Here is a 27,014-nt window from a genome sequence, read left to right as displayed (position 1 = left end):
AGATAGATGTACATTTAGAACAGAGATGAAGAGGAATTTATTTAGCCAGAGAGTGGTGAATCTGTGGAATTCTTTGCCACAGGCGGCTGTGGAGTCCAAGTCTTTACATAAGTTTAAGGCCGAGTTTTATAGATTCTTGCTGAGTCGGGGCATGAAGGGATATGGGGAGAAGGCAGGAGATTGGGGCTGAGAGGGAACTCAATCAGCCATGATGAGATGGCAGAACAGACTCAATGGGCCAAATGGCCTAATTCTGCTCCTAGATCTTACAGATTTAAACTCAGTATGTTACTCCTTTCTAACCATGTGTCCTCAGCATTGAGAAAGCTGTACTTGAAAGGACATCAGTTACTCATTGGATAAAGTTTAATGAGCATTTGTCTCAGTAAGGTTTATTAGAACCTGAATATAAATACAAACATGTATACCTGCAAATGTTCATGTGATGTAGGGTTAAAGTGCATTAATGATTAGGCTGGCAACCTGGTGATGTGATTCATCAAGGCATTTGGGATTTTGCAAATAATCAGAATCAGGTTTAAAATCGCCAGCATGTGTTGTGAAATTTGTGAACTTTGTGGCTTGAGTACAACGCAATACATGATAAATATATTTTAAAAACAGAATTGTAGTAATTATATATATTTCTATTAAATAGCTAAACTAAGTGGGGCAAAAAACAGAAATTTAAAAATGTAGTGAGGTAGTGTTCATGGATTCAGTGTCCATTTAGAAATCAAATGGCAGAGGGAACAAAGCTGTTCCTGAATCATTGAGTGTGTGTCCTCACACTACTGTATCTCGCTTCCTGATGGTAGCAATGAGAACAAGTTATGACCTGGGTGATGGAGGGGTCCTTAATGAGGCACCACTCCTTGAAGACGTCTTAGATACTACGGAGGCTAGTACCCATGATGGAGCTGACTAATTTTACAACTGTCTGCAGCATACTACAATTCTGTCCAGTAGCCCCCACCCTGTATCAGATGGTGATGTAGATAAATCTGTAATGGACACGGATGTAGGTAATATTGAGAAACGATCAGATTGTTGGTATTAAACACATTTGTTCCACTAATCTTCCACAAGGTTTGATCCCAAGTTGCAGTCAACTCTGCTGACATAGCCCTGTTAGTGAAGGACAGTAAGGAACAGATAGCAAAATGCTGGGCTTGAGAATTCAAGATTGTTTAATGTCATTTCCAGTACGCAGTGTAAAGGAGAATGAACTAATTGCTACTCTGGTTCCAGTTAGCGGTTAGTGCGATACTATACCAGCTGGAGCCGTCTGAGTTTGGTGTTCAATTCTGGCATCCTCTGTAAGCAAATTTGCCTGTTCCTTCCCGTGTGTGCGTGAGTGTCCTCCGGTTTCCTCCCACAGTCCAAAAACACATTGGTTAGTAGGTTAATTGGTCACTGTAAATTACAACGACCAATTGTGTGGATAAGTGTGTGCCTACAAGAACTTAATAGAAACATAGAAAATAGGTGCAGGAGTAGGCCATTCGGCCCTTCGAGCCTGCACCGCCATTTATTATGATCATGGCTGATCATCCAACTCAGAACCCCGCCCCAGCCTTCCCGCCATACCTCCTGACCCCCGTAGCCACAAGGGCCATATCTAACTCGACATATCCAGATCAAAAATGTGGATGAATCAGGAGATCCGTAGTCTGTTGAAGGCTAGATCTGTGGCATTCAAGTCTGGTGATCCAGGACTATGTAAGAAGGCCAGGTATGATTTGTCGAGGACCATCTCAAGAGCAAACGAACAATTCCAATTGCGGTTAGAGGCGAAATCAGATGCACGTCCAGTCCGGCAGGGTTTGCAGGCCATTACATCGTACAAAGCGAAACCCAGCATCGTGAATGGTAGTGAAGCTTCCTTCACTCCCAGACGAGTTCAACGACTTTTTGGCTCGTTTTGAAAGGAAGAATAAAACTACAGCTATGAGGATCCCTGCAGAATCTGGCGACTCTGTGATCTCTGTCTCGGAGGCCAGTGTTAGAACGTCTTTCAAAAGGGTGAATCCTACAAGGCAACAGGCTCTGATGGTGTACCTGGTAGACTCTGAAAACCTGTGCCAACCACCTGGTGAGTGTATTCCAGGATGTTTTCAATCTCTCATTGCTACACTCAGAAGTACCCGTCTGCTTGAAAAGAGCAGCAAACACATCCGTGCCGAAGAAGAGCCGGGTGAGCTGCCTTAATGACTATCATCCAGTAGCCTCACATCTACGTGATGAGTGCTTTGAGAGTTTGATAACAACTAGAATCAGCTGCCTAAGCAATTTGCCTATCACTACAATAGGTTTACAGCAGCTGCGATCTCATTGGCTTTTCAAGCAGCCTTGGCTCACCTGGACAATACTAATACTTACTTCAGGCTGCTGTTTATTGACTACAGCTCAGTGTTTAACACAATCACTCCTACAGTTCTGAACAAAAAGCTCCAAAACTTGGGTCTCAGTACCTTGCTCTGCAGTTGGATCTTTGACTTCCCCACTGGAAGACCATAGTCTGTGCAGATTGGAAATAACATCACCACCTCACTGCTAATCAACACTGGTGCTCCTTTGGGAAGCATTGACTTGTCTTGAATTCTTTTCGTCTTCACTTTTGGTTTGGTCTGTTGAAAATCTATCATACTGTTGGACCTTACAGAGAGAGAGGGGGTATTTATTGAAAATGGGTGATCCTCCAACTTTTTACATTAAGAAGCTGGGTGAGTTGGTAAAGTAGTACACAGAATTGCACTTGATGGTGCAGTAATTACAGATACTTTTCAGCATTACAATTTTGATTTTTCATTTTTAGTAAGTAGTTGACAGGTTTTGGAAATTTTATTTTGATTTGACATGATGCACAATGTTTTGTAGGTTACCTCAAAAATCCTATTTCAATATATTTTAAATTTAGAAAATGAGACAGTAAAAGGTGAAAATAGTTGTGGAGGCTGAATACTTTTTCACGGCAATCTATATACCAGCGGTCCCCAACCACTGGGCCGCGGACCGGTACCGGGCCGTGAGGAAGCGATATGATTTGGCGATAGGAGTCAGCTGCACCGTTCCTCATTCCCTGTCACGCCCACTGTTGAGCCATTACGCACGCGAGGTCATTACCCGCGCGTCATCCATGTCAGCGCGGGAAGCAGATCAACTCCTCCAGCTTGCAAATGACGGCGGGCTGGAAAGTCTGTTTGACATAACATCTCTGCCGGCATTCTGGATCAAAGTCAAGGCTAAATATCCTGAGATAGTCACGAAGGTACTGAAAACGTTGCTTCCATTTCCAACATATCTCTGCAATGAATGTAACAAAAACTAAATTGTGGAATAGACTGGACATAAGGAACCCCCTTCGAGTATCGCTGTCTCCCATCACCCGTCGATCGGACTGTCTCGTTGCAGGGAAACAAGCTCAGGGCTCCCACTGATTCAGCGATATTGGTGCGTTGCAATGATTTTATATGTTCATACTGGGAAAATATGCGCTGTGTGTTTAATATCCAAACGTTACTTAAAATGTTATGATACTATTGACTTATATAACCATATAACAATTACAGCACGGAAACAGGCCATCTCGGCCCTTCTAGTCCATGCCAAATGCTACTCTCACCTAGTCCCACTGACCTGCACTCAGCCCATAACCCACCATTCCTTTCCTGTCCATATAGCTGTCTAGGTTAACTTTAAATGATAACATCGAACCTGCCTCTACCACTTCTACTGGAAGTTCGTTCAACACTTACTTCAAGCTCCCCTGACAATTGACTTATCGCTATATTCATGTGAGGAAAATATGCGCTGTGTGTTTAATATTAAATTCGTTAGATAAACCCTTTTAGAAAGGAAATTGAGTGTATTAGCCACTTATCACTGATATTCCGGTCGTGGTTAAGACCCCCCTCCCCCCCCGAACAGAATCACCAAAAACGATTTGTAGAAAAAAAACGTACACGCATGCGCGCTGGTGCCCGCGCAAGGCTTCATGGTCATTGTAGTCTTTCTCTGGGTAAACACAACGTATTTGACTGCTACTCTCGTCTGTTGGCCGGTCCGCAATACGAAAAAGATTGGAGACCCCTGCTATATACTACTGAACCTCTCATGCTCTGTTTGTTTGTGACCTCCAATTAGCGCAAACGGTGCATTACACCGGCACTTTTTTTTTGGCTAAATCGAATTAAAATGCGCTAACTTACAGAATGCAGGCAAAGTTCAGGGTTATATATTCGTATAAAATTGCTCATTTGCCAAAAATCAACAGGCTGCCTTTCACCCGAGACCTGATTGGCCGTCACCGAAATCGGGACGCCACAGCCTGATGCATGCACACGACCAGCCTCAGCAGCGCCTCACGATGCAAACAGAGCCGCTTCCACCTTCCATGGAGACCGCGACGCCACAGCCCGACGCATGTGCACGGCCAGCCTCAGCAGCTTGGAGGCTTTTGTGTTACTGCTTCCTATCTTCTATTGAGCATTAGGATAAAAGTATATGGATATCCTAATAATGCCGCGTGGAAAGAGAAGGGGAGCAATACGGTCAAGAGATGACACCAAATGTCGTCGGGAAGCGGCAAGGAGAGGGAGAGAACAACAATCGGATGAGGCCAGGGCCGCAGGACTCCAGGATCAAAGAGTCAGGACAAAAAAGATGAGAGAAGACGAGACAGAGGAGGGGCATGCACGTCTCCAAAATGACAACAGTAGGCACAGATGGAGGAGAGAACACGAATCCGATCAGGCCAGGGCCGCACGACTCCAGGATCAGAGAGAAAGAACAAATGGTAGAAAAGATGAAGAGTTGAAGGATGAAAGGGCTGCTCGTCTCCAGAATGACAAAAACAGGCAGAGAAGGAGGAGAGAGGAAGAGACATGGGAGAAAAGGAAAGATCAACTCGAGAATATGTGGCACAGAATAATTATTGCAAGAGTTGCTGAAGGCGACAATGGCCGCTTTCAACGACAATACCTCGACAGAGAAAGAGTAAGGCAAAATGCAGAACTCACATTCCGTCACATTTCTGCTGATGTTGGTTCGATGACCAGAGTTTGCCCTCACTGTCGTGCCTTCCTGTTCACCGGAGAAACCACACATTTCTGCTGTATGAAGGGAAAGGTCAGGATAGGCAATTTGCAGCCTCTACCTAATGAACTCCTCAATCTGTACAGCAGTTATGAACCTAATGCAAACGAGTTCAGGAAGAACATCAGACAATACAATTGCCTCTTCCAAATGACATCCTTTGGTGCCAAAGAAGTCATTCCAACTAGGAATCAATGGAATCCTTCTGTGATTATTCAAAGCCAAATCCATCATTACATTAGACATTTAATTCCAGACCTGACCCAGCAAGCCCGATTCCTTCAAATTTACTTCATGGATATTTAATGTTCATTCTGATCACATATTTGTCTTGCTATGTGTCTTTCTTCTTTAATAAGCTGAGTTTTTCTTCTTTAATTTCCAAATCAAAGAGATAGCAATAGCATTCAGGAAAATTTAATGTTCATTCTGGTCACATCAGACTGCACTACCCTTCTGTCAAAGGGTGCCCCAACGGGTCACCCCGTTGTCTCGTGTATATTAGCTATCTTGTGTATTTTTATTATTATTGTGTTCTTTATTTATTGTGTTTTTTTGTGCTGCATCAGACTGGAAACAACAATTGTTTCGTTCTCCTTTATACTTGTGTATGGGAAATGAATTTAAACAATCTTGATCGTGCCACATACAACACTGAGATTCATTTTCTTAGGGCATTCACAGTTGAACAAATATACAAAAGAATCAATGAAAAACTACTACACACAAAGACTGACAAACATCCAGTGTATAAAAGACAAACTGCAAATTCTTTAAAGAAAAAAATAATAAGTAAGTAATGCTGTAGTGCCGTTGAAAGTGAGCCTTTAGGTTGTGGGATCAGTTCAGTGTTGAAGTGAGTGAAGTTATCTGTACCGGTTCAGGAGCCTGATGGGTGACATAAAACGTCTCCTCAAACTCCTAATGAGATAGAGCTGCTGATGTGGGCCCAGGATGGGTATTCAGAAATGCCGACACCCAGGAACTTGAAACTGCTCACCTTTCCCACTGTTAACCCCTTGATGAGAAGCCCTCCCCACCACGGGGCACATCTACGTGAAATACTGTCGCAGGAAAGCAGCATCCGCTATCAGGGACCCCCACCGCCCAAGTCATACTCTCTTCTCACTGCTGCCATCAGCTAGAAGGTACAAGGGCCTCAGGACTCGTACCACTCGGTTCAGGAACAGTTACTACTCCTCCATCATCAGGCTCCTGAACAAAAGGGGATAACTTCACTCAATTGCCCATCCATTGAGATGTTCCCACAACCAATGATCTCACTTTAAGGGCTCTTTATCTTGTTATTTCATGTTTTCATTATTTATTGCTATATATTTATATTTGCATTTGTGCACTACTATATAACTCCAATCCTGATTTAGATTATGTAATAAAAAATTCCAAAGAAGATGATTATTTTTACCTGGGTTTTTGCTTGCAACCATGTCTGGAAATTAATCTTGTAGTCATTGTACTTTTCCAGACAATTACGGGAGGTTTGGGAACTGATGTATCAAGTTAGTTTCACTTTGGGCTCAGCAGTAAACTGGAGTTTTCCTGTCCTGGTCAGGAGCTCTTGGCTGTCATCGGCTTCCTGCCTGCACAGAGTGCCATCTGGTGGCATCCCTGAGGTTTCTTCATTGACACAGAGGTTCTGTGCAGAAGCTGGAAATCCCGAGCAACACACACACACATAGCTGGAGGAACTCAGCAGCTCAGGCAGCACCTATGGAGAGGAATAAACAGTTGACGTTTCTGGCCAAGACCCTTCATCAAGAATGAAAAGGAAGGGGGAAGAAGCCAGAATAAGAAGGTGGGGGGGGGAGAGGGAAGGATTAGGAACAATTGTCCACTGTCTTCTCCTAACACTCCTCTTCTTCACCCCTTCATCTCTTCCACCTATTACCTCCCAGCTTGTCACTTTATCTCCCTTCCCCTCTCACCTTTCACCTTTCACCTACTGCCTGTCCCCTGACTTTCTTCTTCTGGCTTCTGCCCCCTTCCTTTTCGCCTTGAAGAAGGGCCTCGTCCTGAAACACTGACTGTTTATTCCACTCCGTAGATACAGCCTGACCTGCTGAGTTCCTCCAGCATTCTGTGTGTGTTGATCCAGATTTCTTCCAGAAGGACACCCGAAGGATTACAGCACAATAGCATATCAAATGAGAATGTAGTTACTCTATGCTGAAACTAGCCAACTTTACATTTGGGATTTGAATGATTGTCCCACTTACGTAACCGTAGAGCATTTTTGTTTATGGCTGGAGAAATTGGAAATTAAGGGCAGAACCAAGATAAGGATTGGATTTGGTTTATTATTGTCACAAAAGCTTGTCTTGCACACTGTTTACACAGATTAAATCATTTGCTCGTTATGTGCCATGTTGTTGACGTAGGCGATCATGGTCTTTCCATGACTATGATTCTTCTTAGCAAAGGATTAAATCATTACACGGTGCACTGAGGTAGTACAAGGTAAAACAATAACAGAATGCAGAATAAAGTCTAACATTTACTGAGAAAGTGCTGTGTAGGCAAATTATAAGGTGCTAGTCAATAACAAGGTAGATTGTGAGGGCAAGAATCCATTTTATCTTGCTAGGGGACAATTCAGGTGCTGGAGGAACTCAGCAGCTCAGGCAGCATCTGTGAAAATGAATAAACAGTTAATATTTCGGGTTGAGACCCTTCATCGGGGGAAGACACCACAATAAGAAGGTGAGGGGACAAGATAGAAAGTGATAGATGAAGTCAGGTGGGTTGGAAAGGTAAAGGGCTGGAGAGGAAGGAATCTGATAGGAGAGGACAGTGGACCATCGTGATGCAAGAGGGGAGAAGAGAGAAAGTCCGGGTGGGTGGGGTCTTTAATTATGCTGGCTGCTTTACTGAGGCACCGAGAAGTGTAAAACCATTTTTCACCAACTCTCCGTAGTTTTTTGCGGACATGGGCAGAGCGGTTGCCATAGCAACCAATTTAGCATCTGGATAACGGTGCAGAAATGAGAAGTTGCCAGAACATTGCCTCCAGGGCTGAACTCAGTCTCCCAAAACAAATGTTCCTCCAGTTACCACCACTCCCACCCGTCCACAGTCAGTGCAGGAATTTCTCACTTGGAACCACAACATTAAACAGTTCTCCACCGTTAATCTGCAGCCACTCATTCTGATACATACACGAAACCTGAAGGCCCTTGCATTCACTGTTTGATTCTGCCTTTGAGTGGAGGCAAAGTACTGAGGGAAAATTACCCAGTGGGCCCACAACTACCACTGCTGTCTGATTTAGTTACTTCTTTGCTATTGAGATACAGTCCTTCTGACCCAACGAGCCACATTACCCAGCAACCCATCTAGTTAACCCTATTCTAATCACAAGACAATTTACAATCACCAATTCACTTACTAACTGGTACAGCTTTGGACGGTGAGAGGGTACTGGAGCACCCAGAGGAAACCCACACGCACATTGGGAGGACATATAAACGCCTTATGGAGGGCAACAGAGTTGAATTCCGAACTCCGAGACCATGAGCAGTGATAGCGTCACACTAACTGCGATGCAACATGGCGCCTGGTAAGAGCCTCAGCGCGAAGTGTCACCCCCATAGTTGTTGCCTGAGTAGCTGAGTTCCTCCAGCATTTTGTGTGTGTTGTACAAAATCTGGGGTACAAGTTCCAAAGGACACGAAGATGGTGCAGCACAGTCACTCCGTTCCATCACGTGTGATTCTCTTCCCACGGCTGGGGCCTACTCCTCACCACAACTGATGCTGGATTTGATCAGCGGATCAGGCAGCATCTGTGGTGGGTGTAACAGAATTAAGCTTAGAAACACAAGAGACGACTGATGCTGGAATCTGAAGCAATAAACTCCACTCTTATTAGACTATTGAATGGTTCCAAGAATGATAAGATTGACTCTTGACCTCACGATCTACCTCGTTCTCACCTTGCACTGCACTTTCTCTGTAACTGTAACCCTTTATTCTGCATTGTTATTGTTTACTCTTGTATTGCATTTGGAGTATTGTGAGCAGTTTTGGGCTCCTTAGCTAAGAAAAGATGTGCTGGCAATGGAGAGGATCCTGAGGAGACTCATGCGAATGATCCTGGGAATGAAAGGTGAAATGTTTGATGGTTCTGGGCCTGTCCTCACTGGAGTTTAGAAGAATGAGGGGTGACCTCACTGAAACCTATCGAATATTGAAAGGCCTAGATAGAGTGGATGTGGAGAGGATGTTTCCTATAGTGGGGGAGTCTAGTACCAGAGGGCACAGTCTTAGAATAGAAGGACGTCCATTTAGAACAGAGATGAGGAGGAATTTCTTTAGCCAGAGGGTGTTGAATCTGTGGAATTCGTTGCCACAGATGAGTGTGAATGCCAAGTCATTGAGCGTGTTTAAAGCAAAATTTGATAGGCTCTTGATTATAACCATATAACAATTACAGCACGGAAACAGGCCATCTCGGCCCTTCTAGTCCGTGCCGAATGCTTACTTTCACCTAGTCCCACCGACCTGCACTCAGCCCATAACCCTCCAGTCCTTTCCTGTCCATATAGCTGTCCAATTTAACTTTAAATGACAACATCGAACCTGCCTCAACCACTTCTGCTGGAAGCTCATTCATTAGTAAAGGCATTATGGAGAGAAGGCTGGAGAATGCGGTTGAGAGGGATGATAAATCAGCCATGATGGAATGGTGGAGGAGACTAGATGGGCTGAATGGCCTAATTCTGATCCTTTGTCTTATGGTGCTGTGAAATGAATTGCTCTGTATGAACATTATATAAGACAATTATTTCACTGTACTGTACACGTGACAATAATAAGCCAATTCCAGTTCTGTTGGACGAACTCAATGGGCCAGTCAGCTTCCATGGGGAGGGAAGGGAATTGTTGACGGTTTGGACTAAACCCAGACCTTAGTGTATTTAATATTTCATTGTCTAAGGAAGTCTTTCGATGAAAGTTTCTTATTTTAAATCAGTATCAGAACCAGTTTGAATATCACTGGAATACTGTCTGTTGTGAAATTTGTTGTTTTGTGGCAGCAGTACAATGCAATTCATAATAATTAAAATACTATAAATTACAGTAAGGATATATATAAAATAATTAGCGAAAAAATGAGAAAAATAGTGAGGCAGTGGTCATGGGTGCATTGTCCTTTCAGAAATCTGATGGCAGAGGGGAAGGAGCTGTTTCTGAAATATTGAGTGTGGGTCTTCAGGCTCCTGTGTCTCCTCTCTGATGGTAATAATGAGAAGAGGGCACGTCCCGGGTGATGGGGGTCCTTAATGATGGATGCTGCCTTTTCGAGGCATCACCTTTGGAAGATGCCTGCGATGCTGGGGAGGCTGGTGTCCATGATGGAGTTGGCTGAGTTCGGAACTTTATGTAGCATTTTCTGATCCTGTGCAGTCGCCCATCCAAACCAGGCAGTGATGCAACTTGTTAGAGTGTTCTCCACAATACAGCGGTAAACATTTGCAAGTTTCTTTGGTGACATACCAAGGCTCCTCAAACTCGAATGAAATGTAGCTGTTCTTGTGCCTTCTTTGTAACTGCATCGATATGTAACAAAATGTTGCACAAGTTTAATTCTGATTTATTGTCTGATGTGAAATTGTTTTGTGTTTTTGTTAATTCTCTGCCTTCTGTGCATTTGTCAGGCTGATTTGAACTGCAATATTCAAGATGATGCAGGAGCTTTCTACGGCGTCACAAGTCAGTATGAGAGCTCTGAAAACATGACAATCACTTGCTCAACCAAGGTTTGCTCCTTTGGAAAACAAGTAGTGGAAAAGGTAGAGGTGAGTCTGTTCAGGACAGAGAATAACCTCAGGTCGCACCACTGCCTGTGGGAAGTTGCTACCTTCTCTGCGTGACCACCTGGGTTTCCTTGTGGTGCTCTAGTTTCCTCCACAGTCCAAAGACGTACCGGTTGGTCAGTTAATTGGTCATTGTAAATTGTCCTGTGATTAGCCCAGGGTTAAATAAGGTTGCTGGGCAGTGCAGCCCAAAAGGCCGGAAGGGCCTCTTCCTCACTGTATCTCAATAAATAAATCAGTAAAACGCCTCCAGAAATATTTTATCAAGGTGGATTACACTTAAAGGATAAGCACAAGAGATTCTGTAGACGCTGGAAAGCCAGAGTAACACACACAAAATGCGAGAGGAACTCAGCAGGTCAGGCAGCATCTATGGAAATGAATAAAGAGTCAACATTATGGGCTGGCGCCCTTTGTCAGCTCCTGTAGCGTTGGCCCTAAAAGTTGACTCTTTATTATTTTCCATAGATTTAAGATTCGAGATTGTTTAATGCCATTTCCATTTCAGAAGCGTAAAGGAGAACGAAGTAATTGTTACTCTGGATCTGATGCAGCACAAAAGGATGCAATAAAAAAAACACACAATGAATATAAATACATAAGATAGCTTATATACACAGATTGATTGTACGTCCATAAGGTGACGCTAGGAACAGGGTGACTGACAGGAAATGAAGAAGTGGTGGTGGTTGGGGGTGTGGAGGGGTGGGTTAGTAGGTGGAGGCCTTCCTGCTTAGGGAAGGTAACTGTTTTTGGGTCTGGTCGTCCTGACGTAGTTGCTACATTGCCTCCTTCCTGATGGGAGTGGGACAAACCGTTCCCGATGAAGGGTCCCGGCCTGAAACATCGACTGTTTATTTCTCTCCATTGATACTGCCTGGCCTGCAGCATTTTGTGTGTGTTGCTCTTAAACTGAAAGGAACATTTCCAGAAACCTCGAGTGGTGACTAATGTACAAAACTCTTCAATGCACTCATGGAATTTTCAAGATAGAGATTGTTTTTATTTATCACATGTATATCGAAACATACAGTGAAACGCGTTGTTTTGCACCAATGATCAACACAGACCAGGGATGTGCTGGGTCACCATGTTTTTGGGTGCCAACGTGGCATGCCCACAACTTACTAACTGCAACCTGTATGTGGGAGGAAACCCACGCTGTCACGGTCAAAATGTAAAAACTCCTTACAGACAGTGACGGGAATTGAACCCTAACCGCTGATGGGTGACATTATAAAGCATTTCCCTGACTATACTACTGAGCCGCCCTCCAACATGGAAGGCAGAGTGTTGGAAAACTGGATTTGTATTTTACTTTAAATTTTTATAAGACCATAAGATATAGGAGCAGAATTAGGCCATTTGGCCCATCAAGTCTGCTCTGCCATTTCATCATGGCTGATCCAATTTTCCTCTCAGCCCCAGTCTCCTGCCTTCTCCCCATATCCCTTCATGTCCTGACCAATCAAGAATCTATCAGTCTCTGCCTTAAATATACGTAATGACTTGGCCTCCACAGTTGCCTGTGGCAAAGAATTTACCACTCTTTAGCTAAAGAAATTCCTCCTCATCTCCATTCTAAAATGATACCTCTCTATTCTGAGGCTGTGTCCTCTGGTCTTAAGCTCTTTCACCATAGGAAACATCCTCTCCACATCCACTCTATCAAGGCCTTTCACCATTCGATAGGTTTCAATGAGATCACCCCCATGCTTCTGAGTTCTAGTGAATACAGGCCCAGAGCCATCAAATGCTGTTCTCATAACAAGCCATTCAATCCTGGAATCATTTTTGTGAAACTCTGAATCCTCTCCAGTTTCAGCTCATCCTTTCTAAGATGAGGGGCCCAAAACTGCTCACAGTATTCCAAGTGAGGCCTCACCAGAGCTTTATAAAGTCTCAACATTACATCCTTGCTTTTATATTCTAGTCCTCTTGAAATGAATGCTAATATCACCTTCCATGGACTCAACCTGCAAATTAACCTTCAGGGAATCCTGCACAAGGACTCTCAGGTCCCTTTGCATCTCAGTCTTTTGTATTTTCTCTCCATTTAGAAAATAGTCAACCCTTTCATTTCTTCTACCAAAGTGTATGACCACACATTTCATGACACTGTAAAGATTTGCTGGAGTCTTTGGTGACATACTAAACCTCCTCAAACTCCTGAGGACTTTGCTGGCATGCCTTCTTCATAATTGCATTGATACCTTGGGTGCAGGACAGACGTTCTGATATGTTAACACCCGGGAAATTCATCACTGACCAGCATGAAGTGAAAAGTGTAACTTTGCAGCAACAGTACGATGCAGCGGTATGAAGTTACAGTAAGTGACACAATCTGAAAGAAGGATTAGCAGGGGCCACAGGTTGCACCATAATGTAGCAGTTAACAATTGGAGTTCAGTTCCCACTGCTGTACGTTCTCCCCGTGACCGTGTGGGGTGCCTCCGGGTGCTCCCACAGTCCAAGGACATACACGTTAGGGTTAGTGAGTTGTAGGCATTCTACATTGGTGCTGGAAGCGTGGTGGCTCTTGTGAGCTGTTGATATAAACAACACATTTCACTGTATGTTTCAACGTACAAATGACAAATAAAGCTAATCTTTCATCTTCCTTCATCTGTTCATCGGTTCATGGACCATTTGGAATCTGATGGCAGAAGGAAAGAAAGGGTTCTTTCAGGCTTCTTTCTGTGTGGCATTTGTAACACACTAGTATCTCTTGACTTCAGGATGATACAACGTGCTTTATAGCTAATAGTGGGTCTTCAGGCTCCTGTACCTCTGTGTTTGGTCCTTTTGACTGAACTGGTCTTTGAACGAATCTGCAGAAGTTTATTGGAGTGTTTGGTGACCAGGGGTGTCATAGTGCAGATATTGTGTTGAAATGTCAGAGTTACAGGAAAGTACAAGCCCCTCAGTCCATCTAGTCCGTGCTGAACCATTTAAACTGCCTACACCCGTCGACCTGCAAGAGGACCATCACCCTCCATACCCCTATGATCCATGTACCGACCCAAACTTCTCTTAAATGTTGAACCACTTGTGCTGGCAGCCCATTTCATACTCTCATGACCCTTTGAGTGTTCTTCCTGCTGTGTTTGACTTTTATCTAGAACATAATGAAAATATAAATACAATAAATAAATAAATAAATACAAAAATATAAATACCAATCAAAAATGTAAATTCATTTTTTTTTACCCCCAGACTGAATATGCGAGGTTTGAGAACGGACGCTTTGTGTACAGAATAAACCGTTCTCCCATGTGTGAATATATGATCAATTTCATACACAAACTGAAACACTTACCAGAAAAGTACATGATGAACAGTGTACTGGAGAATTTCACTATTTTATTGGTAAGTCTTTTCATCTACAATCTAAAATTATATTTGCATTAGAACATAGAACTGAGGCCGAGGCTTTGGGCTTTTACTCCGACTGCTCCGGGATTGGAGTCTGTCGACTCAATTTGGTTTGGAACGCTGTTACTTGCATGATTTGTTTTTTTCCCCTCTTTCTCTGTGCATTGGGTGTTGGTCTTTTTATTAGTTGGGTCCTTTCAGGTTTCTTTCTTTGTGGCATTTGTAAAGCACTAGTTTCTTAGCTTTAGGATAATAGAAAGTGCTTTATAGCTAATGAGGTACGTAAATGAGGAGGAATTTCTTTAGCCAGAGAGTGGTTAACCTGTGCAATTCATTGCCACAGATGGCTGTGGAGGCCAAGTCATTGGGTATATTTAAAGTGGAGATTGATAGGTATTTGATTAGTCAGGGCATCAAAGGTTCTGGGGAGAAGGCAAGAAAATGTGGTTGAGGGGAAAAATAAGCCAGCCATGGTGGAATGGAGGAGCAGACTCAATGGGCCGAATGGCCTGATTCTGTTCCTGTGTCTTCTATACTTATTGGCCTGACCACCAAAACTTGGAGATCTCAGGAAATGCATGTGTTGAGGTTACATCAATTTGGAGTAATGAATACATTGAAGGATCCAAGGACGGGGATTGAAATTGTCCATCTGCAGTCTATTGACAAACTTCAACTCATTCAGAACACCGCAAAACTTTTAACTAAAACCCATCCTAGCTGCTCTGCATTGGCTTCCTGTATCTTTCAAAATTGATTTCAAAGTTCTTACACTTGTTTTTAAAGTTCTCAATGTTCTGGGACTGGAATACATCACAGAATCATTGTTGTTTTATAATCCTGCTTGAAATCTCAGCTCTTCTTCTGCCGCTTTCTTATATTTAGACAATTTCCTTCAAAAAATAATTGGCAGGTCAGGGTTAGGGTTTGGGCCTTTGAACTACACTCCTAAACTGTGGAACTCAGTACCTAAAACTATAAGGGATGCAGGCTGAGCTGATACTTTTAAACATCAGCTCCAAACCTATTTATTTAATCTCACTTTTAACTACTGTCTTTTATTTTCATGGTTATATTTTATTTTATCTTAATGTTTGCACTTTTATCTCATTGTAAAGCCCTTTGAACCACATTGCCTGTCTGAAAAGTGTTCTATAAATAGAGTTAGTGTTATTATTATTATTATATTGTTTGGGTCACCGTCCCAATTTGTCATCTCCTGTCCAATGGCAGATCTCATCGTCTTCACGCTCTGGTGAAGATCCCTTGGGCTGCTTTAAACACGGCATATAAATGAAGCTCGTGTTCTATTGATGAGTTTTTGTTCTGTTGCCTGCAGGTTGTAACAAATAGGGATACACAGGAGACACTTCTGTGCATGGCGTGTGTGTTTGAAGTTTCTACCAGTGAACACGGAGCACAGCATCATACCTACAGGCTCATGAAGGAATAACCGTGGATATTTCATTCCGTCTCTGGAGAAAGGAAAACACAGTTGCAGTTGAATATAGACTTAAAACCTCAAAACATGTGGCAGTGCCTCAAATCGATTGATACACCCATAACACGTCTGAGTTTCTGATGTGGGTAGCCTTTTTATGTGTGTATGTGTGTGTGTGTGGGTGTGTGTGCGTGTATATCAAGAGCTGTGAATTATGGTACCATGTAATAGGTTTTTATATTGAATTTTCTGTGCTTGAAGATTTTTTTAAAAGACAAATTACCAGTTTGAGTTACTACATTGGAAAAAACTGAGACTGTTGTTATCTAAATTTTGTTTTAATAATTGCGGGAGCATAGTCTATTCAGTACATGCTTTTCTGTGTGGACAGAAAACATTTAAAAAAAAAACAAGACAGGAACGTAATGATTGTAGACACAATGCATTTAACCGTGGAACGACTGCCTTTGTAAAGATAATTTATTTAAAGAGTTTTTTTTCCAAAGATGGTATATTCACAGGTATATATTTATCAACATGTGAATATGCAGCGGAGGGCATCAGGATGAAGTTTAGGACTTTAGGTCAAGAATTATCGCAATGCTGATGTGAGAATGTCAGTGATTTCGTGGTCACCAGGTCTACTTGTTTTCAGATTTCCTTTTTCTTTTTAAACACACACACTCCTTTTTTTGTATATAACATTGATCCACAGTTACTTGCAATATTAACCGAATAGTTTTAGGAATCCTGCTATGTAAACGGATTTAGTTTAATGCAATCTTGTTTCAGTGCGGAAGAATGCAGAGCCACACTGCTGTAGATTAGGACGAAAGGGGAATTTGGTTAGTTTTGGCCATTTGAATTGGTACTGTCCACTGATGCCAACAAAGGATGTACATGCTTTTAGTTAAAAGAAAATTAAATTGTAGAGAGGATTTATTATTCTGTAAACTTTTGATTGCAAGGCATGATGGATGTGTGGCTAACTGGTCACTCAGTACAAGGGAAACTAACTTCCAAAAAAAGTAAGAATACAAAAAATAATAGTTTTGCCATACTTAAAATCTCCAGTCCACATCTCACAGTAATTAACCCTCTCTAGCCCACATAGAAATCTCAGCTGAGTTCCCAGTCTTCAGGCCATTAGTTGTGTTTATGCCAGCTGTATCTTGTCATCTGGGGGAAGAGGAGCTCGTCTGATACCAAAATTAAAAATTTTGACCATATCACAAGAATTTATGATAAGAGTAGTGACTTTTGTATGTTTCTATAAGTCTATTTTGTAATAGTGTTTGGAAATTTACTTTTTTTGCAGGGAAAAGAAGTGTATTTTTTGGCATTGGACAAAACATGAGTGTTAACTCAATACACACAGGTCTGGTCCCAGCATAGGTTTGTAATGTCAGTTGTTTGAAGGGACTCAACCACTGTGGTTTGTGCCCTTGAGTGATGGCGGTGTGTGTTGTAATGAAATGACAGACTCTGCCTGCAAAAACTCAGCAGCATTACTTACAAGTAAGCCGGGGTGGGGGAGCGGGTGGGGTGGGGGAACATACAGTGCCTCAGTGACCTGACCACCTGACCACTTGGTTCTTTGGGAGATCCAAATACTCTCAAAGGGGTCTTGCCTGTTTTTCTGACGTGTGTGGATGTGTGTGTGTGTGTGTGTGTGTGTGTGTGTCTGTCTGTCTGTCTGTCTGTCTGTGTTTCAACTTTGGTACTTGTGTGTGTAATGGCTGTGGATTTCTCCCTGTTACTTGGCGGGCACGCTTCACTGTCACGTAACGAAACCAGCTCGTCGTGCGTCACTTCTGTAATGTAGGTTTGAGTTTGCGTGTTGTCGAACTGATTCGCAGTGGCACAGTCACTAAGTGTTCATTTTTGGGGATTTGAGGAGAAAATGCCATGGTTTTAAAGTATTTGTCTTTACACATTGAAATGTGTGGAAAAAAAACACTATATTGTGATCACTGTTCATTGTAAGAAATTATTGAAACCCAAATAAGAAGTTACTGAGGCTGTGAGTTCTTTGCTAAGCTGGAAGTTATCAGTAACTTATTTTCAGATGTAATTTTAATTCTGTGCTGCCAAAGCGTAGATTTATCAGTGCCTTAATAGCGTACTATAGGAAGTTACAGTTTAACTGTAGATCTTCCTGTTTTAATTGGATATACTGTGCTTTAAGAACACTCTTTTGTCTCGTGAATGTTCCTGACAACATGTATGTTGCAAACAATGAATATGAACACACTTGAAAAGTATTTTGAGAAGGTTTTTGTTTTCAGTGAAGTGTGTTTAAATGTATTGCCAACCAAACACCCCAGTGATAAAAGAGTCACTTCCAATTTGCTCGAAAAGAGGAGCCCGTCTCACAGTTTGGACTAGCCCAAGCACAGACGCAAGAGTAGCCAGCCTTTTCAACACATGCCTTTAACAACCACTGACCAAATAACGATCTTCATACATCTCCTGCACTCAAGCAAAGTAAGTGCCTTTGTTTTTCGATATTCCAGCCTAGAAAAGATCTGCTCAGTCAGATGAAATGTAAATTGTATGCAGATCAGAAACCAAATACAAGAAAAATAAGAGTGATCACCTTCAATGCCTTCTACTGAGTAACGTACGCAAATCGAAATAGGATAAATTCAAAAGGTGGCATTTTTGTGTAGAAGTATGTTCAGATAACCTGAGTCAAATTCATAGATACAACCGAGGTTACACATTGTACAGCAGAAGCAAAAAAAAGATAAAAATTATTGTAATTGTTTATTTTTTTAGCGGATGTTATAGTTTGAATCTTGGTGGAGTTTGACTATTGTACAAGAAAACGTGAACAGTTGTTGGCTAATCAGTAACCTTAATACTGTGTCAGCATCCAACTTACACGCATACTGTGCCTGTGCTTTTTAGATGAATGAAAACTGGTTAAATTATCTTTTCAAGCTAGCCTCCAACTCAAATTAAACTTTGGGTTTGTCTTATCGAGAATGAGCCACAGAGTAAAGAGTCATTGGACTTGTCTGTTTCCTCCTGCTGATGCTTCACACAGCCCTCCTCCTCAAACTCTCAGCCCTGCCCTCCTCTTAACAGCATCTCTTTTCCCTTTCTCCCAGTCTCCCCTTGCAAACCTCACTGATGGCCTTGCCCGTTCCACCAGTCTCTGTGGGAAAACATTTCTCTGAATTTCCCGCTGGACTTCGTAATAACTTGATAATTTTGAATGCCTTTACTGAGTCCTGACTTATCTAATCCAAGTTTCCCTCCAGGTAACCTAAGGAAGGCATCCCTGGAACTCATCCCATCAAATGTCCAGCAAACTGGAGGTGAAACCTTTGGTCTTCATTGTTCAACACTGGGACATTTTAGCCACCTCTCCTTGTGTAAAGGTGGTTGCAACATCTTTTCACTCAAGCCTTTGACAGGTCCAGAGGTGACGGATTACAGATGTCACCTCAATGCGTAGCTGCCTTTTGTACTAAAAGATTCTGGTTTCTTTACATTCATGTTAAGTCTACATCAGCCAAAACCTTGATAGCTAAGCACAAATCCCTCTGACCTCCATATCTCTCATGATTTCCCTTGAATGGTTCAGCCATTCCCAATAGTATTGAGTCCCACATTCTCACCAACCTCTGGGTAGAGAAGGATCTCCTCTGCATCCTTGTTTATGACCCTTGAGAAGATCCGTTGTGACAACTGCCATGTTGGACACAGTGCTAATGCAGTAGGGCAGCTGCCAGAGGTCTTGGTGAAGAGTTTTTAATATTGGCCTTAGAATTGGGAGAGGAGGTTTCCAGTGTTGAATAAGTGACCTCCTTGGACATAATGATGACATTCAACCCCCCACTCCAAATGTTCTTTTATTTCTTCCGCACCACGTTCAAGCTGACTAAGGAGCTAGTCTGCTGATGCAGCCAAAGGCTATGATGTATATATTGTCTTCTGACAGGACAAACATTGCTCAGTTTCTACCCAGGGCAATTCCACACCAAACTGGGTGTTGTCTCTAACGATAGAATAGATTTCCTTCCCTGTACACCCAATATCTGTAGCAAGGATTGCTGGCTGGCTTCTGCATGTGTGACTCCCTACCCTTCCCTGTAGGGAGCCTGCCTTGTCTATTCCAGATCTTCAAAAGATGAGCAGTCTTTCCTCACCCAGTCCTTGGTGAACTTGATTTGTTCTTCAGACCACACATCCCGGCTCACATTTGCTGCCTGCATTTAGGACTCCCCGGGTCCTGTAAAATCACGCCACCTCCTACTTTAATTCTGGAGCAAGCATGTCAGAATTAGGTTCTGATTAGGCTCTGAGCGACGAGTGCCTTGGACATGTCTGCCTCAGCTGTGTTAAGCTGAATCACTAGAAGGGGCTGTGAAGCAGCGGAGGAGGGGAATCAAATGAAAAACTGCCCCTTTCCAGAACCAAAGAAAACTTTATTTCTACCGGGCTGGTTTTTAAATAGCAGTCATTGGAAATGTGAGGTTTTTCAAAAACCTGTTGCCCACTTTCGTGATCCATATTAAGTCCATTTCACTCTTCGCTGTCTACACTGTGTCCTCTGTATGTGACACATCCACCTTACAAATCCATCTTTCTGTGGTCCTATGCCCCTCATTATTCTTGGTTCCTTCTCCATCCCTATAGCATCTTCACTTTCCAAGTCTAGCATCTCAATCAAGTACAAATTTAATCGCTCTGCTATTAGCGGACGTGCCTTCAGTGCTGAGACCTGAGGATCTGAAATTCTCTCCTCAACAATCTTGTGCCTCCCCACTTTTAGCCTCTCCGTAAAAACCTACCTCCTTGGCCAGATAACAGGCTGCCCCCCCCCCCCATCTCTCCTTAACGTGGTTCAGCATCACGTCTTCGATAGTTGTCTGGGGGACATTTTCCTACATTGAAAGGCACTTTATAAATGAAGGTGGTTGTTGTTGAAAGGTTCACGAGCTTAGAAGCACTGAGGAGCAGTATAGATCCCCTTCACTTCAGATTTGATAGATGACTTTGTAGAGTATTTCCCCCCACTGGTAATCTTTCTAGTGAGAAAATTGGAAGTTTGTTGGTTGACTTGTTCAATTTAACCCTGCCTCCCTTAGGCAGCCCATGATTTGTAAAGTTCTGTTTAAAAACATAAATTCATTTTGGAGGTCCAAAGTCCTTTAAAAGTTCCGTTGTTCAGATACCAAGTAAAATATTTCAGATATGAAAAGGGCACTTTCTAAACATGTCCAGTGGAGTTTAAACCCAGTGTACACATGGACATCCCACACATGCATACATAGGCACTCGTTTAGACGCACAGCTTTAATTGAAGGGTAAAGTGGATAGATTATCTGTGTACCTAACCTGCTACCATGGGGCTGTTTTGACCCATTGGCAGGTGTTTGGAATTGTTAAACGTAATTCTCAAAAAGCGAATATACAGGTTTGATTATTGTGCCAGAAGGCGCAGATCCTGCTTGTGGGAGATTTGCTTCGGTGACCCTGTACCATTGTAACACACAGTATACTGTTGCTTTAGTTTGCTGTGGAGCACTCTTGGATTAAACGAGAATACCCCATAATCTCCTTCTTGGCAAATGGTTTTGTTGCGACCTGTGTATCGCTGTGGCCTGTGAGGTGCTCATGTGCAGATCACCCAGGGGAGTACATTATGTGCCTGAATTAAGGAGTTCAGAATCCTTTAGACCTAAGTAGCCTTTCATTTTTTTTCCTCTGTGAGTTCCTACTGTGTAAACGAATGTTTATTTTTGTGTGTGTCAGCTTGCATTTATTAAATAACTCATTGAATTTAACGTGCTTATTTTCTGTGTTGTAATGTGTATGAAATGGAATTGTGGCTTTAATTGATTTAAACTATGGTCAGTGGTTTCTTCTGATATCACCTACAGCTGGCAAATTTGATAGAAACCTCTTTTTTATTTGCTCTGTCTCACACTCCCTGAAAAAGTGAACTTGCCATGGTTACTGTCGAAACTTTATGATATTCAGTGAATCAGTGTTTCGATGTTAGATTACCAGGTGAATTTCACGTTTCAGTTTTATGGGAGTTTGTTATGTGCAAGTTCCCCTGCCATGTTATATCAGAACCGTGATAACTTCTTCATTGGCTATAAACTACCTTGGAATGAACTGAAAGGGATGTGAGGGATGTGATGGAATCTGTTAACCCTGTCACCCCTACTGGGGCATAGGCCGCCGACGGCCGCTCACCAGAGTCCTCTGTCCTGGGCCAGTCTTCTGAGGTGTAGCCCATCTTCGAAGATCCTCCTTCTCCCAGGGATGAAGTCTTTGGAGCTTCTGTAACTCTGGGATGGGATTGCTGGCCCCATGGCCAACCCTCCTCCTTTTGCAGTGGGGCTTGGAACCGCCCATGGCAGAGGTGCCACAGAGTTGCATCCCACCTTACTTTGTCATGTTCAGTAACCAATCACTGCCTTCAAAGTTTTTGAGATTGGTGACTTTCAATTTTTACTCCCAAAGCACTGCTCAGTGTGATCGAAAGAGATTGTAATTCTTCTTTAATTTATCCTAAGCACTTGCCTAGCTCCCAGAACCTTGTTCCTCCTGCAAAAACACATCCCTATCGATCATTCTAACTGACCCCAAGGAAACTATCAAGGAAGGAGATGACTCCAAACTTGCGAGCTGTACTATGTTATGTATTGCTGTAAATGTGCAGGAACCGGTACATTTTTTTTGGTTACAACCATTTTAAAACGTTGGCTTTGGTGTAAACTCATCTTTACTATGGATAGTTAATTGAAATTTATAGGGTATTGTGTGCAGAGAATCTTTTACAGGTGCTTTGAATAAAGGACGTATCTTAGCTTTCTTGGTACCAGTGTGTGATAACCTAATTATCCATGACAGTTAAGTGCAATTATTTGATCATCACTCTGAAACACAACTTTGTGTGTGTCCTTTACAGCAAATGTTTGACACATTTTAATGACACATTTTAAGGCCTTCCTAATTAAAGTGGTAGACATTTTGTAGCTTTCTAGAAACTTCATATTTGTATTCATACAATATAAATCAACAATAAAACTATGAAACTACCATAATGCTTTGCTCTTTATTATCAAAATGGCTTGAGTCTGCCTGAGTGTGGATCAGATGTAAACTTCCTTTGGCCAACAGTACGCTTAATCTTCTTATCATCGTGTGAGATGCCCGTGAATCTTTGCAAGTCAGATGGCATCAATGGAGGGGAACGTTTTGGGTGCGAGACCCTTCACCAGGATGGGAAAGGCTGATGATGAGTCTCAGGCCACAGCTTCAGATTGTTTATTCTCTTCCATTTAAGACATAGGAGAAGAATTAGGCCATTCGGCCCATTGAGTCTGCTCTGCGGTTCCATTACCGCTTCTCTTTCACCCTCATTCTTCTTCTCTGTAACTTTGGTTGGATTCTGATGTTTTTAATCCAAGGTTTGTTCCAGAAGTCAGGAAGGGGCCACAAAACTTGTTGTTTCATGGTTGTTATTTTAAGCATTGGTAGAACAAAGGAAACTGGAACAGAAGCTAGTAGCAGGGTCTTTAAGACAAACACACTAAGATGGTGCTGCATTGTAGTGAACTCTTACACTACGGAGATGAGGAAAATTCCACTCAACTTTGTAGATAGGAGTTAACCGATGAGAAAATACTTATTCAAATAAAGCAGTAATGTAGGGGACACACTGAACTTGCATATACATACTGTGACCACTAGGAAGCATACTAAACTGTTACATGTATATAAGAACTACTTAAAGTACAATCAGATAATGAATTGTTAAACTGCACAGAAAATAACAATTAAACAGTCTAACCTAAGAATTAAACAGTCAGATTCAACACCTTTGATACCCTTACGAATCAAGAACCTGTCAACCTCCACTTTAAATATTCCCAGTGACCTGCTTCCTCAATGTAGTTCAGTCAGATTGGTTAGACAAGGTCTGTTCCTGATAAAGCCATACTGATTGTCTCTGATAAGCCCCTACTTTTCCAAATGATCGTTAATACTATCATCATCATTATGTGCCATATTGTATGACGTGGGCGATGATTGTCTTTCCATGACCATGATTGTTCTTGGCAAATTTTTCTACAGAAATGGTTTGCCACTGCTGCCTTCTGGGCCCAGCCATTATCAATACTCTTCAGAGATTGTCTGCCTGGTGTCAGTGGTCACATAACCAGGACTTGTGACATGTACCAGCTGCTCGTACGACCATCCACCACCTGCTCCCATGGCTTCACGTGACCGTGATCGGAGGGAGGGGGAAGGCTAAGCCCCCTCTTATCAGTCATTTCCTCCCTGGAAAAAAGTCTGGCTGTCCACTCTTTCTATGCTTTTTAATCACCTTGTACACCTCTATCAAGTCATTTCTCATCCTTGTTAACTGACGTTTTGGATCACATTCCTTTGCACCTTCTGACTTAGCTCAAGTGCCAGCCTGGCACTTTGGCTCCTTCCAAGCAGCTTGTCACTAACATTAACTGTGGGCTGTAACAAACTTATTACAGACCCGACGCAGACTGGGAGACCGTTTCGCTGAACACCTACGCTCTGTCCGCCAGAGAAAGCAAGATCTCCCAGTGGCCACACATTTTAATTCCACATCCCATTCCCATTCTGACATGTCTATCCACGGTCTCCTCTACTGTAAAGATGAAGCCACACTCAGGTTGGAGGAACAACACCTTATATTCCCTCTGGGTAGCCTCCAACCTGATGGTGTGAACATCGACTTCTCTAGCTTCCGTTAATGCCCCTCCTCCCCCTCGTACCCCATCCCTTATTTATTTATTTGTTATTTATTAATTATTTTTTTCCTTTTTTCTCTCTCTGTCCCTCTCACAATAACTCCTTGCCTGCTCTCCATCTTCCCTGGTGCTCCCCTGCCCCTTTCTTTCTCCCTAGGCCTCCCGTCCCATGATCCTTTCCCTTCTCCAGCCGCGTATCCCTTTTGCCAATCAACTTTCCAGCTCTTGGCTCCATCCTCCCCCTCCTGTCTTCTATCATTTCGGATCTCCCTCTCCCCCTCCCACTTTCAAATCTCTTACTAACTCTCTTCCTTCAGTTAGTCCTGACGAAGGGTCTTGGCCTGAAACGTCCACTGTACCTCTTCCTAGAGATGCTGCCTGGCCTGCTGCGTTCCACCAGCATTTTGTGTGTGTTGCTTATTACAGTTCTGTCACTCTCCACATGAGGGCAGCAGACACCAGCAAATTGGTATTGGCAGAGAGGAACACGCCAACTCACATTGCTGGAGGACCTCAGCAAGTCAGGCAACATCTATGGAAGGGAATTACTTCCAGATTGCATATTTCTTCCATATAGGGAAACTTAGAACAGAGATGAGGTGGAATTTCTTAAGCAGAGAGCGATGAATCTGTGGAATTTGTTGCCACAGGCGACCAAGTCTTTTATGTATATTTAAGGCAGAGGTTGATAGATTCCTGATTAATTGGGGCATGAAGGGTTGCGGGGAAAAAGGTAGGAGATTGGGGCTGAGAGAAAAATTGTATCAGCCATGATGAAATAGCAGAGCAGACTCGATGGGCCAAATGGCCTAATTCTGCTCCTATGTCTTATGGTCCTATGGAATCTTCATCAGGACTGGAGAGGAAGGGGGAAGAAAGCAGAATAAGATGAACTGGAATTGGTTTATTATTGTCACATGTACGGAGATACAGTGAAAAGTTTGTCTTGCACACTGTTCATACGGATCAGATCATTACACAGTGTATTGAGCTGGAATAAGGTAGAACAACAACACCGCAGAATTAAGTGTAAAAGCTCCCAAATAGTGAGTGAGGGTAAACAATAAAGTGAAGGATGATAATGAAATGGATTGTGAGGCCAAGGGTCCACCTTATTGTACAGGATCTCACCTGTCATCCTCCTTAGCTCCAAAGAGAAAAGCCCTAGTTCATTCAACCTGAGACATGCTCTCCAATCCAGGCAGCACCCTGGTAAATCCCCTCTGCACCCTCTCTAAAGATTCCACCTTCTTCCTATAATGAGGCGACCAGAACTGAACACAGTACTCTGAGTGTGGTCTAACTAGAGTTTAATGGAGCTGCAACATCACCTCGTGGCTCTTGAACTCAAACTCCTGACTAGTGGAGGCCAAAACCCTTATACGCCTTCTTAACAATCCTATCAACTAATGTAGCAACTATAAGAGCTGTGAACCCCAAGATTCCTCTGTTCCTCCACACTGTGAACAATCCTGTCATTAATACCGTATTTGCCTTCAAATTCGACCTTTCAAAGTTAATCGCTTCACACTTTTCCAGATGTTTCAATGCGCTGTACTGCTACCACAATTAAATAATTAGAGTCGTAGAACACTACAGCACAGAAGCAAGCCCTTCAGCCCTTCTATTCCATGCTAAACCATAAAACTGTCTACTCCCATCAATCTGCACCCGGACCATAGTCCTCCGTACCCCTCCTATCCAAACTTCTCTCAAATATTGAAATCGAACCTGAATCCATCACTTGTGCTGACAACTCGTTCCACACTCTCATGACCCTCTGAGTGAAGAAGTTTACCCTCATGTTTCCCTTAAATGTTTCACCTTTCACCCTTAACCCATGTCCTCTAGTAGCCTTTCCCTATAATTTAGGTCCTTAGGTACTGGCAACATCTTTGTAAATTTTCTCTGTTCTCTTTTAAAGTTGTTTACATCTTTCCTGTAGGTAGATGACCAAAATCACACACAATATTCCAAATAGAGAGATCACCAACATCTTATACAACTTCAACATCACATTCCAACTCCTGTACTCAATTGTTTATAAATGAAAGCCAATGTGATGAAAAGTTTCTTTACAACCATATCTACCTGTGATGCTACTTTCAAGGAATTATGGATCTGTATTCCCAGATCCCTCTGTTCTACAGCACTCCTCAGTGCCCTACCGTTCACTGTGTAAGACCTACCATAGACTGTCCTCGCAAACTGCAACACCTCACACTTCTCATGCCACGTATTCCCTGAGCATGGATATTCAGAGGTGCAAAGGGACTTGTGGGTCTTAGTGTAGCATTTCGTAAAGGCTAACTTGCAAGCTGAGTCGGTGGTGAGCAAGGCAAATGCAATGTTAGCATTCATTGCAAGAGGACTAGAATACAAAAGCAAAGATGTAATGCTTGATAAGGCATTGGTCAGACCGCACTTGGTGTATTGTGAGCAGTTTTGAGCCCCTTGTAGAAGTAAAGATGTGTTGGCGTTGGAGAGATTCCAGTGGAGGCTC

At 42.7% G+C, this 27,014-nt stretch overlaps 1 protein-coding gene across 7 annotated transcripts in view; it reads left to right on the top strand.

The window, feature by feature from the left end:
* Nucleotides 1–22,792, top strand: part of LOC140205316 (transcriptional enhancer factor TEF-1) — a 318,184-nt gene extending 295,392 nt beyond the window's left edge. For all 7 annotated transcript variants that reach the window (XM_072272872.1, XM_072272877.1, XM_072272876.1 and 4 more), the window contains 3 exons: nucleotides 10,775–10,915; nucleotides 14,150–14,302; nucleotides 15,648–22,792. In XM_072272872.1, coding sequence (XP_072128973.1) covers nucleotides 10,775–10,915; nucleotides 14,150–14,302; nucleotides 15,648–15,761 — 408 coding nt within the window. In that variant the 3' untranslated portion in view covers nucleotides 15,762–22,792. The remainder of the gene's footprint in view (nucleotides 1–10,774; nucleotides 10,916–14,149; nucleotides 14,303–15,647) is intronic.
* The last annotated feature ends 4,222 nt before the right edge of the window (nucleotides 22,793–27,014 follow it).

This window comes from Mobula birostris, chromosome 11, assembly GCF_030028105.1.
Source record: "Mobula birostris isolate sMobBir1 chromosome 11, sMobBir1.hap1, whole genome shotgun sequence".
Lineage (NCBI taxonomy): Eukaryota > Metazoa > Chordata > Chondrichthyes > Myliobatiformes > Myliobatidae > Mobula > Mobula birostris.
Note: the sequence above shows the minus strand (reverse complement) of the source record. Positions and strands in the feature narration are given on the sequence as shown.